General features: G+C 44.5%; 1 protein-coding gene across 1 annotated transcript in view; it reads left to right on the plus strand.

Moving 5' to 3' along the window:
* Window positions 1-12198, plus strand: part of caskin2 (CASK interacting protein 2) — a 49572-nt gene that overhangs the window by 33675 nt on the left and 3699 nt on the right. The window contains exons 11-20 of the mRNA XM_029527854.1: window positions 2062-2179; window positions 4266-4394; window positions 4601-4687; window positions 5987-6114; window positions 6232-6310; window positions 8645-8718; window positions 8804-8914; window positions 9448-9549; window positions 9714-9852; window positions 9927-12167. Coding sequence (XP_029383714.1) covers window positions 2062-2179; window positions 4266-4394; window positions 4601-4687; window positions 5987-6114; window positions 6232-6310; window positions 8645-8718; window positions 8804-8914; window positions 9448-9549; window positions 9714-9852; window positions 9927-12167 — 3208 coding nt within the window. The remainder of the gene's footprint in view (window positions 1-2061; window positions 2180-4265; window positions 4395-4600; window positions 4688-5986; window positions 6115-6231; window positions 6311-8644; window positions 8719-8803; window positions 8915-9447; window positions 9550-9713; window positions 9853-9926; window positions 12168-12198) is intronic.

Below are 12198 nucleotides of genomic sequence, written 5' to 3' on the forward strand. Positions count from 1 at the left end.
TTTAGCTCTCAGCTGTGATGTTGTTGGTGTTTTGGAAGTTTGTTCCTGCCATCATATCCTAGTCACCTCTGTCTGTCACACAAGTCATGAATGATGGCATAATGTTTTATCATCAAGTCATATGTGTCATATATCAGTGCTGACTCTTTGATCTTGATCTCCAAAGAATGCAAGAATGCAGTATTGTCTAATCTTGGCATCTTGACAAAAGAAGCGTGATCTTGGAGAGAAAAAATAATACCAGGTGGTCACTCCTCAACCTACTTAGTGTCTGTTTTCTGGAGTCGATGGCAATATAAAACTGTTTGAATACAGTTATGAATGGATTGTTCCTGCTTGATGGATGTTGTGAGCTTTTGTTGGAAAAGGTTAGTTATAATCAGTGTCAAGGTTTTTCAAATTAGGGATTCTTTTTGCTGTTTCATTTTATTTAATTTATTGTGATATGTGACTGTGGCCCCTGGACTTGTATTCATCAAATTTGTAAGCAATGCAGAATCTGGTCTTATTTTGCAAGGTTGGCATCATCAGACTGTGTTCTTTGTTTATTGTGGATTCTTTTCTTTTTTTTTTATCCTTTTTTTTTTTTTTTGCTTCATTAGCAAAAAAAGAGGAAATTACAGTTTGTAACCAATTTGTATTTGTTAGATGCACAGGTCTCTCAAAATTATCAATAAACAAAACATACATACCCCTGGCATGACATATAAAAGACATAAACCTTTCGAGACCCTGCTGGTTGATATATCGCACATCCAGCTGGCTGATCCTTTCCCAATTAAAGAGTTGTACATTCAAATAGGTTTTACTGTGGCAATGGACATAAACTGACCAGGCATAACGCTATGACCAGTGACACTGGCAATCTGGTTCCCATGGCAGCTGTCAGTGGTTGGGGAATTTTAGGCAGCACATGAATTTATAGTCCTGAAGTATATATGTTCAAACGGGAAAAATGGTCAAGTATGGGAATGTGAGAGACTTTGGCAAGAGCCAAAGTGCGATGCGTGTGGGATGTTCCTTGTCTGGAAAGACCAGGACCTAGCAGAAGGGTCCAAGGAAGGAAAGCTCATTTATGGTTGTGGGGAGTGAAGGTTGGACCGTGTGGTCTGATCTAACAGAAGGTTCTGGTTGCTGGTTCTGATAGAAAGCAGCTCAAAGATGGATCAGAGTATCACACTTTGTTCTGTATGGGGCTGTGTAGCTGCACCACTTTAGTTGGCTTAGATATAGGCCTCTTTCAGCAGGTTGGTGTTTCCTGCCACAATGCAACAATGGTTTATGAATTGTTTGAGAATTTTCTAACGTTTTGAAACATAGTGTTCTAGTAGTGGTCATAATGCAATGGCTAATTGGTGTAGACATTTATTGTGTTTCCTGTTTATTGCAGCCACTGTAAATCAGTTCAGCTGAACTCCATCTTGTTTCAGCTGCTTTACTTAGTGGCAGAGGAATCACAGGATTATATGAAGGTGGCTTTGGGAGTGAAGTCTTGTTGTTAGGATTTGTGTGCGATGTTGCTGGGTAATTTTGTGTACCCTGAGCAGGAGCAGAGAAACAGGCACTGACTTGTTGCTATCACTCTCTCATTACCAGCTTGTTTGCTGCTTTCTCCCTGCACACCATTTTATTTGTACTAATTTGTGTGTGTGTGTGTTTACGCATGTTTATCTGCTTTCTGGCTGTATTTTGATATCTTTATACAAGTCATTATGACATCCAAGACTCCTGTATGAACTTGAGTTGTTGTGCCATGTCTTGTGAGAGAAGTGATATGTTTTCCTTTTTTTTGTCCTCTCCAGGCATTTTGTTAACACTCACAATGAATAGGCAGCACATTTCCAGCTGATTGGCTCTCTCATTATGGTCCTAAAAGCATGCCTGGAGGAGTCGTACACAGCACACATACTTAAGAGATGATGTGCAGTTGTCAAGGGTGCATGTCTGGAACGCAGTTTTTTTTCCCTGTGAAAGGAAATCAATTGACCTGTTTTATTTAACGAGGCACCAAGGTTATCACAGAATGATCTGATTGACTGGATATGATTTTTTTGGCATCAGGTCCTAGAGCAGCACTCGGATGGCCGTTGGAAAGGACACATCCATGACAACCAGCGGGGCACGGACCGGGTGGGCTTCTTCCCCCCTTCAGTGGTGGAGGTCCTCAGCAGACGGGCAGGTAGATGAGCACAGTTTCACCACACACCAGATGAAGTGTGATGCTGCCACACGAAAAGGAATCAAAACAGAATATACCAAGAATGATTTACTGTTTACAACTAGAGATTTTCATTGATGAAAAAATTATTTTATTTTATTTTTTTTAGAAAGGTAGTGTTGTAGTGTAGCTACAGGCAGCCAGCTGGGAATCAGTGACCAGTGACTGTCTACAAAGTCCGATGTTGAAAAAAGATTCTGGAAAGATATTCAACATCTTTAATCTCATACATTGTACTGTCACCAAAATCAGTTCACGCATCAACACGTCTCCTGTCTGAGACCAGTGTTATTTCTGCCGCTTTGAGGCCCCTGTACACCAGCCTCTGAAGCTTAGTGAGGGGCCCCATTTTTAGCCATTGCCACCATGATGTCCGGATATCTTATTGAAACTTCAATGAAATTTAAAAGTTGTGGCTCATCATCCACCTCACTGCATGTTTTTGGTCTCTTAACAACAGAATCTCCCCAAATGTCCACCTTGGTGCCACCTAAATAGTATATTATTATAACAACAATGGTTTCTTATTCCATTATCATTAATAAATGTATGCGTTACAGGAAGGATGTGTTATACTGCCTCTTTTTTTGTGGCTTGGCAGAAATACCCCTCTGTACAATGGTGCTGAGCCCCTCTATGTTCCCCCTGTCTCAGGGGTAAGTCTGGTCTGTAGCCTTGTGTGACCCCAAAGTCACAAGTCCAGCTTTAATTACCAACCAGGCAGGGCAGGCAGCTACATCACTGAACTTGACTGTAGGGCACAAATAAATGTAAACATGAAAATAGAGGCAGATGGGGTCACTGGGGCAAGTCTTTTCCTTGGATCAGGTTTTTACGGCCCTGCATAATGGGTACAGTGCATGCCCCAAAGTGGGAAACTACAAAACTGTTGGTGGCGCTGGTTCAGTTTCAGTCGGTGTCATTTGGCATATGTCATTCTGCACTCTCTCTCTCTGTCAGTCTTAGTCCAGTCCAGAATAAAGCAAAAAAAGTCAATTTAGCAAATAACCTGAAAAATAAACAGTCACTATAATATCAGCTTCTGGCTGTAATAACTCAGGGTCACATGGCTGTATTAGACTCGTTACACTGTGAGGTTGAGCTGACAGTGTGTTGTTAAAAAGGCAAACTTGACCCAGGGCAATGGTTATATCTGGGCTAAGAATATATCTTGCCACTTGTACTCAAGCAGGATCTGTCATGTTGGCATGCATGGTCACTGGGGGGGGTCAGCAAGCTTGTAAATCATCTGATTTAATCCCTGTGAATAAAAGGAATATGAGCCCCATGTTTGTTTTGCAGCTGTAAAGCCACTGACATTCAAGCAGCGGGGCAAGCACAGAGAGGGGCCCAGCAGCAGAGATGTGGGCATACACAAGATTAAACACTTCAGTTCTAGGCCCTCAACAAGCCAGGCTACACACACACATACAGACACACATTAATAGGATTACTATGGCCAGATTGCCGAGTGTCAGCTCAGTGCTAAAGCGCTCACAGTCTACGATGGGATATTATGTTCACTCAGTGCCTGTGTGTGTGTATGTGTATGTTACTCTGCCTGTATATGTCTGCTCATACTTGAGGAAAAAGAGACAAGAAAAAGAGAGTTTGACTTAAAGTCGATGACAGGCTCTTTGCTTATGTTGCAAACTCAGCTGTGTGTGTGTGTGTGTGTGTGTGTGTGTGTGTGTGTGTGCGTGCGTGCGTGTGCGCGCATGCCTTAGTCTGTGATAATGTCAATGGTTTCAGTAACCCTGGACCAACAGCAGACAAATGTGAAGTAAGCCCAGTGTGCGACGTTGCTGATCTCACACTCCCTTTGAGCAGCTTCTTATGTAACACCAGGGGAGATTTACAGTGAACCTGCTCTTTTCTAGCTGTTGTTCCATGGACTCAATGAAATCAAGACCTAAATTCATGATGTCGTCTGAAGTGGTTTCATACCTGTGCCTGCAGTTAAAACTGACAGTCATGCATGTACAGGATCTACCTTCCCTCACTCATGCATGTCTGTCTCAACCCAAACCTGTCTCCCTGACTCCAGGGGGTACTCTCTCCCGCCAAGCTTCAATGCCCTGCCAACGACAGCACTTTGCATCCAGAGCTCCTCCCCCAAGCCTCGGTGCCACCATTCAGATTGACGACTCATACACCCACGGTTATGATCCCTCAGGTACACACACACACAAACACGCACCCATGCATACACAAACACACACACACACACTTCTAATCATGCCTTCTCAGCCCCCCCCCTCCAAACACCACCTTGGTCCCCATCTCCTCTCAATCAGTCTTGTGGTGAGTTTGGTAGGTCCACTCCCAGCGCTGCAGTGCAACAGCAAGTGTGGGTCTAAAGTGTGTGTGTGTGTTTGTTAGGTGCTCCACCTGGCAGTCAGCTCTCAGCCCCAGCTAGTCCTGCTAGCTCTACACAGGACATTTGGGTCCTCAGGAGCTCTCCCACTGGTAAGAGAGTGTGGCCCCAAACGCCTGTTCCCTCTCCCGTCCCCAAATACAGACCCTCTGTGAGCCTGTAGAGCAGTTCCAGCCTTTCTGAGAAACAGGGCCTCACTGAGGAAGCTTATTTCAATCTTTGACCTTTCATATGCCAAACTCTTGACCTTGCAATGCCACCTTGCAAATCCCTCTAACCTCCTCCACCATCCCACACACACGTCTCACACCCCCTGTGCTCCAGTAACCCTAACAACAGTTGTTTTCTCGCAGCAGGACGTAACAGTAAGTAAATCTGTCTTTGACTCCTGTGTGGCCTACTGCTGCTACTGACCCAAAGTCTGTGCAACAATAACAGCAACAAAACTGTTGAAACAAGTCATTTCCTGTGTTGCATCTTCAAATTTGTATTTTCTTTCCTTGTATAAGTGAGGAGATAATATAACCTTTCTTTCCTGATGTAAGAAAGAAAGAACATTATTTCTTAATTCCTAACATGTGGTGTGTTTTTTAGTTAATTTGACACAAACACACTGTGAAAATGACAATTAGTAGCTTTAAGGTTAAGTGAGCAACACGAATGTAGCCCTTTAAGTCATACCAACGATGCAAAGTGCTTTTGGATGGATACCACCTTCACCCTTACACATGCATTTGTGCAACGATGATGCATATGATGGGAATCTGATGTTTAGTATTTTGCCTGAGGACACTTGGAAAGGTCTACCCAGGAATTGAGCCTTGAACCCTCATCAGAGAATTACCTTGAACACCACTTTGTGTGCAGTCCTTGTTTTTAGCTTGAACAGTTAAACTGTTGTGTTTCATGAAGATGTTACAGTATGAACACAAATTGTTATGCTTACATTACCATGTTTGTTCTTATAATTGATTATCAAAGTAACAGAACTGCTAATGTTGTCTGTATTTATTTGGGTTGGATAGCCAAATGTGCTGTACTGGTTAAACAAACATGATATACACTGAGTTCTTGAGTTAGCCAATGGCCAGTGCCTACCAGTCCTTATGCTAAGCTAAGATAGTTCCCTTCAAGCTCTGGCTCCATAGCTGCACGCATATGATAGAATAAGACCGTAAAAAATTTTTGTCCTAAAATGTCAAACTAATCCTAATCCAAGGGTGAATGGGACTGAATAAAGACATGACTTGTGGAAGTAGTTTTTTGTATTTTTACAATGCAGTTTTATGTGACTTTTATTAGTATGCCCAGTATGCCTTGCTTCTTTCCCAGTTTCTCAGCTCTGAAGGTCACACTGTACCTGGTGATGTCTCTCTTGCTCTCCCTCTCAGGTGATAGAAACAGCATTGGTAGTGCTGGCAGTGTGGGCAGCAGTCGCAGTGCCGGCAGTGGCCAGAGCTCTGAAAGTAGCCACAAACAGAATGGGACTCAGAACCGCTACAATGCTGACATTGGCAAGGTAAGACCAAGCATTTTTTAACTGTGATACTGAAAAACAAATGTTATATAGGATATTTCTCTTTAGAAAACTTCATCGCTGAAGCTTGTAGCTTGATGTTCTTCTTGATGTGTGCAGATGGCTCCCTCTGCTGGAGAATTAGGAGACCATCTTCAACCAGGGACTGATCGCAGCAAACAGGTTGATGGATCCACAGGTTAGTGAAGGGGTCAATGAAACATCAGCCATCTGTGTAAAAAAAAAAAACAAACAAATAAAATATATGTTTTTGGAGCTAAGTATATTGTGTACAGAGTGTAGTTTGGATCGGATGGGTGAAATTATTTTCAGTTTGTATTGTAAGTCAGGACTGCAGTGTCCTCTATTCAGCTCTGTCATCCAGATAGTCCTGATGGGGGTCAGGCCTAAACTTTAAACTGGATTCCTTATCAAAACGTTTCAGCTTTGGGTTCACACAAACCCTATATTCTACATCCATTTTTAGAAACAGTTCAGGGCATAAACTCTCATCTCATCTCCTACTGCTTATCTGTTTTCGGGTTGCGGGGTGCTGGAGCCCATCCCAGCTCACTCTGGGTGAGGGCGGGGTACACCCTGAACAGGTCACCAGTCCATCACTGGGCCAAGATACAGAGACAGACAGAGACCAATAACCAATCACACTCACACTGAGACCTAGGGACAATTTAGAGTCACAAGTTAACCCAAACATGATGTCTTTGGATGGTGGGAGGAAACCCATGCAGACACGGGGAGAACATGGCATAAAAACATTCAGTTTCTTTCTACTTTCTTTCAGAAATCTTTAAATTTTTTCTTGTGCATAGGAGATGTTTTTCTTTGCTTCCATTTTCTTTAATATGACTCCACTCACTTAATAAAAAAATTCAGATTTTTGCATTTAAATAAGCTATCCTCCCTTTCATTTTTATTTTGAAGAGCTAAAATATTAAGTTGTGTCATGTTCAACATGTTCAAGGAAAATCTTGATTCAAAGCACTTCGGTAAACAGCATCACAAAGCACTTTTTGTATCATCTCCTATTTGAGGAATGTGGCTGTGGTGCTGTTTGAGCTTTTACTGGCATCACTCTGAGAGGAAATGAGATTGAGCAAGAATGGACCCACCTCACCACTGAAACCAATAAAACCAGCAATTTATCTGTCATACAACGCAGAGTATCACTTGATCACTTTTCAAAAGAAACAATAAACACAGGAGAATGTGTCAGATCTGAGTGGCAGGTGCAGACTTCACATGCAGCAGGTAAATGAGGTCTCCTGCTGAGATGGGGCTTTGCAGGTTATAAAAAACGGCAGGCCAGATGGAGCCGAGGGTCGCTGCTTACCTGAGGGTAAATGGAGGGGGAGGTGAACAGTGAGGGAGAAGGGAAAGGGAGGGGTCAGAAGGAGGAGTCAGGATGGAGCAAAACATATCAGTTAAGTGAAGATGAATCACAGAAAAACAGGAAGTTGAAGAAATGTCTTCAGTATGATGCAGGACAGGCAGAGGGAAGGATGAAGGGCCAACCATCAGGAGCGCTGTCACTCCTCCTTTTCCGGAAGGGTAAGAACTTTTTGTTAGAGATATTCAGATTCAACATAAAAAAATGTGAAAGACAATGAGGACTGAGCCTGTTTTTAGTTTTAAAGTAGAATTAATGATAACTGCTAGAACAGCACAATTAATGGAATTGTAATAAAATCTCCATATGGCAAAGTATAACATCAACATCACAGCTGCCGCATTGCTTTGGTAAAGGTAAAATGTGTTGCAACAATGCTGAGCATTAGCGCCTTAAATTTAGTGGTGATATGCTCCAGCCTACACATCATATTCTCCAGATAAGGGAGCATGTTTGTTTGGTACAATCGCATCATAATATGTATATTTTTTTTGTCAGCACAAATAAATCGATCATTGCAACTTATTGCGCATATTGCAATATCTGCTGCCATGAGCATAACCACATTTTTTTCATTCCAAGCATTCTTTCAAAATGGGAAAATTATTGGGTGGAATTTATTCCAGGATTGTGCTATTCTATTACTGTCACAAGTAAAGTAGTAGTTGTGCAATTGTGCAAATGTTAACGAGTGAACTGATATGTGTATGTTACTGTAGTCAATACTGATTGCCCCTCTGCCTTCTCTGTGTTCAGAGGTGGGTTATTGATGAAGTTTATTTTAACGGCACTAATTAAAAGGTAGCTGGAACCTGTCCGAGAGTGTAGTCAAAAAGTTTCCCTCGAGCTAAAGACCGGCAGACAAATAATCAGGAGGAGAGGAAGAGAGGATTCCTCAGATCTATCAGGGCTGACAGAGAGATGAGTCATGGTTCTGTGGGTTTTCAGGGAAGGGAGATGATACAACTTCACTCACCTGGAGACACAAAAACACACCCACACACTCAGATGGATTGGGAAAACCTGGTATTACTAAACTAGGGTCAGAACACCACAAGGTGTTCCTGGTTATGTATTTGTCCTATCTTCACCTGGCTGTGTCTTGACTGTCTGTGTGCACTCTAGGCGGTTCCCGTCGGCAGGTGAATGGCACTCCCCAGAAAGGCTTAGTTAGACCAGAGCAACTCCTGGAGGGCAAGGTGAGTTTACTAATCTGTGTGTGTGTGTGTGTGTGTGTGTGTTTTGGAAAGAAGTCTCATCCACCTCCCTCCTCTTTGTTGTCAGGACTCTGAGGCCATCTACCAGTGGCTGTGTGAATTCCAATTGGAGCAGTACACATCCAACTTCATCTGTGCAGGATATGATGTGCCCACTATCAGCAGGATGACCCCTGAGGTGTGTGAACAAAAACATAAACAAAATAAGTGAGGGATGAGAGGACAGAAGGGCAGATACAGGATATGGGATGTATACCACATGAATACAAGGAAACATGTCCGTGATCATTCCATGTTTTATCAATTAGTATATACATAAAATGAATAAAAGAAGGAAGACCAGCTGTGCACATGAAGAAATGATAGCTTAAATTTGAATACACAAATGTATTTGAGCTATACACAAAACAGTATAAATTACTAGGATACCAGAGCTTTTTAGTAGGTTTAGATTGAAGAACTAAGTTCAGATCTGTTGTTTTTATGTTTTATCTAATTTACAACATGTTTGACATCCTTTTGTTTCTTATCTGTTTACTTGAGTTTTACGCTATCACAGTGTTAATTCTGTAAATAATTTTTTATTAATCTTTCTACCACGTGACCCTGATTTGCTCACGTATAGAAGCTTTATCACTGGATCAAAGACATTACTGCTTCGGTCCCATGTATTGATTTTTTTTTTTTTTGTACATGTGGTGTTTTCTTCAGGACCTAACAGCCATTGGAGTAACCAAACCGGGCCACAGGAAGAAGATCTCCATCGAAATCAGCAAACTGAGTATCCCGGAGTGGCTGCCTGATTACATCCCTGTAAGGAGCAACTCTGTCATCCCACATAACATTCATAAAATCTTTATCTATTTACATAGTAACACTTGTGTGTAACAAAGTGCTGTCAGAAAGCGAAGTATTGTGACTTAAAATGATTAAGGCACAACACATGGGAGGATCATAATATGTGTTTGTTGCTGCAGTTGGACCTGGGGGAGTGGCTCAGTGTGATTGGACTTCCTCAGTACCAGAAGAGATTGTGTGACAATGGCTACGATTCCATTACAATAGTCAAAGATATCACCTGGGAGGACCTGCAGGAGATTGGCATCACCAAACTAGGTGAGAAATGAGACCAGATCCACTGTCACATCAGCTGATTTGAATGATCTGACTGTGAAGTGTCTCTGTTTTAGGACATCAGAAGAAGCTGATGTTAGCAGTGAAGAGGCTTTGTGATCTTCAACGCTCTAACCATGACAGAACTGCAGGTGGGACTCTTAGGCGGAAACCGCCCGCTGCTCTGGAGCTGGTGGCCATTGAGCACACACCAACACACAATGTGCATCCTCATGCGCACTCTGGTGGTCCGACTGACAACTGCTGCCCCTCCCCTCGCACTCCCAGGGCGCTGCTCTCCTTCCAGGACAGCGAGCTCAGCTCTGAGCTACAGAGTGCCATGATGGGAAGGGCAGGAGGTGGAGCTGCAGAGGCATTTGGAATCAGGGGCATAACCTCTACAGCGGCTATATCTGCCATGTCAGTCAGTCAGGAAAGCATCAGTACAAGGTCACGTGGCTCTGGGAATTCTGGGAATTCGGGACATTCTAATTCAGGATATTCTAAAGAGCAACAGGCTTCAGCCAGAACCTCCAGCCGGTCTGAACAGAGTGTGGGGGGTGGAGGAGGAGAGGAGGCCAAGCACGGAGGGGGTAGTCCAGGAGGCAGAGGTAGGCAGAGACCCACAGATATGTGGGAGCACCAGAGTCGATCTGCAACACCAAACAAACTCCCCTTCTCCCCCCTCACACCACCGCTAACTCCAAGCAAAATGCCTCGCTTTGCCTACCCAGCAGTCCCCCCCAAGACCAAACACTTCCAGTCTCCTACCCGGCTCCTACAGCCTCAGCACCACCCACCCTGCTCCCCTTCCTCTCCATCCCCGCAGTCTTCCCCCACTCAGAAGGCCTATTGTTACATTCAGGCACAGACAGGAGGCATTAATGGCACTCAGCGGGCGCTGTCCAAACCTTTGCCTGGAGCTGTGCCTCTAATGGGACACTGGTTGGGACAGACTACTGCTGAGGACACCCAGAAGGGCCCTCACAAGAAGCGCGCCCAAAGCCTGACTCGCTATGCCCTGTCCGATGGCGAGCCAGACGAAGATGATGACCTGACTTCTGCCTGCAACTCTGCTACGTCTGCAGCCATGCCCTCCTACGCCACTTTATCTCGCAGACCGGGACGTGGGCACACCAGCGCCACAGGAGCCCAGCGGCACATCAACCGCAGCCACTCCTTTGCTGTGCGCTCCCGGCGCAAAGGTCCGCCTCCTCCACCACCCAAGAGGATGAGCTCAGTGAGCGGTAGTCCTGGACGACAACCAGGGAATGGGAAGGTAGTGGAGTCAGATGTGATGGGAGGGGTGGAGATGGAGAGTGTAGGCAGCGTGAAGAGCATAGCAGCCAGACTTGAAGGAAGCAGCAGCAGCAGCAGCAGCCCATCCCGGAGGATTGATATTCCTCCACCAGCCTATATTCCTGCTTCACCTGTTTTCAGTCCCATTTCCTCCCCGACACCACATGGGATGCCTCCTAACATCATCTCGCAGCACTCCAAACCTGTGCCCGCCCTGGGCCTTGGTGGCCTAAAAATGTCTGAAATTGAAAGGACAGAGGGAGACACAGACAGACAAAGAGGGGAAAGCTCTGGAAGATCATCTGATGAGAAAGAGAAAACAAAAAATGAAAAAATATCAAAGACGGTGTCTCCCAAGCAGAGCTCTTGTGACCACCTGCCCTTTGCCGAGGAGGGTAACCTCACCATCAAACAGAGACCCAGGATTGCTGTTGTCATCCGGGGAGACCATGATGTGAAGATTCCTCCAGAGGACCCAGTGCAGGCCCCAAATAGCCTGGATCTCCCAGAGTTCAATCTGAAAGAATCTGACACAGTGAAAAGACGACACAAACCCAAAGACAAGGATGCCTCCACACCTGAGGAGGCTTCTCCGCCGCCCAACAACCACCTGCTAATGACAAACCTGAGTGCAAACGCACACGGTGATGTCAGGACACAGAGCAACGCAGAACCTCAGAGAAATATTTTCCAGAGAGTCGGCTCTATGAGAAAAGGTCCCAAGCCCCCAGTGTCCTCAAAACCTGCCAGTCCTCTTAAACAACCATTTGACAAACCTAAGGCTCCCGAGAAAACTGTTTGTCCGGTCCCAGCTGCTGCACAAACAGCCATTCCTAAACTAACCAGCGTACAGATTCACACGGTGTCCCCAAAGCTGGGTGGCAGCATCCACACACACACTGTGAAAGATGGAAAAACCCCACACACACTGACATCCAGGCAAGAGAGTCCACAGAGAGCTGCTGCTGTATCGGCATCAAGACTCCCTCAGCTCAGCCCAACCGCAGTTTCAGCACCAGGTAACACTCACCAAAAGCACCATTTAAACCT

The sequence above is a fragment of the Echeneis naucrates genome, chromosome 19 (assembly GCF_900963305.1).
Source record: "Echeneis naucrates chromosome 19, fEcheNa1.1, whole genome shotgun sequence".
NCBI classification, from domain to species: domain Eukaryota; kingdom Metazoa; phylum Chordata; class Actinopteri; order Carangiformes; family Echeneidae; genus Echeneis; species Echeneis naucrates.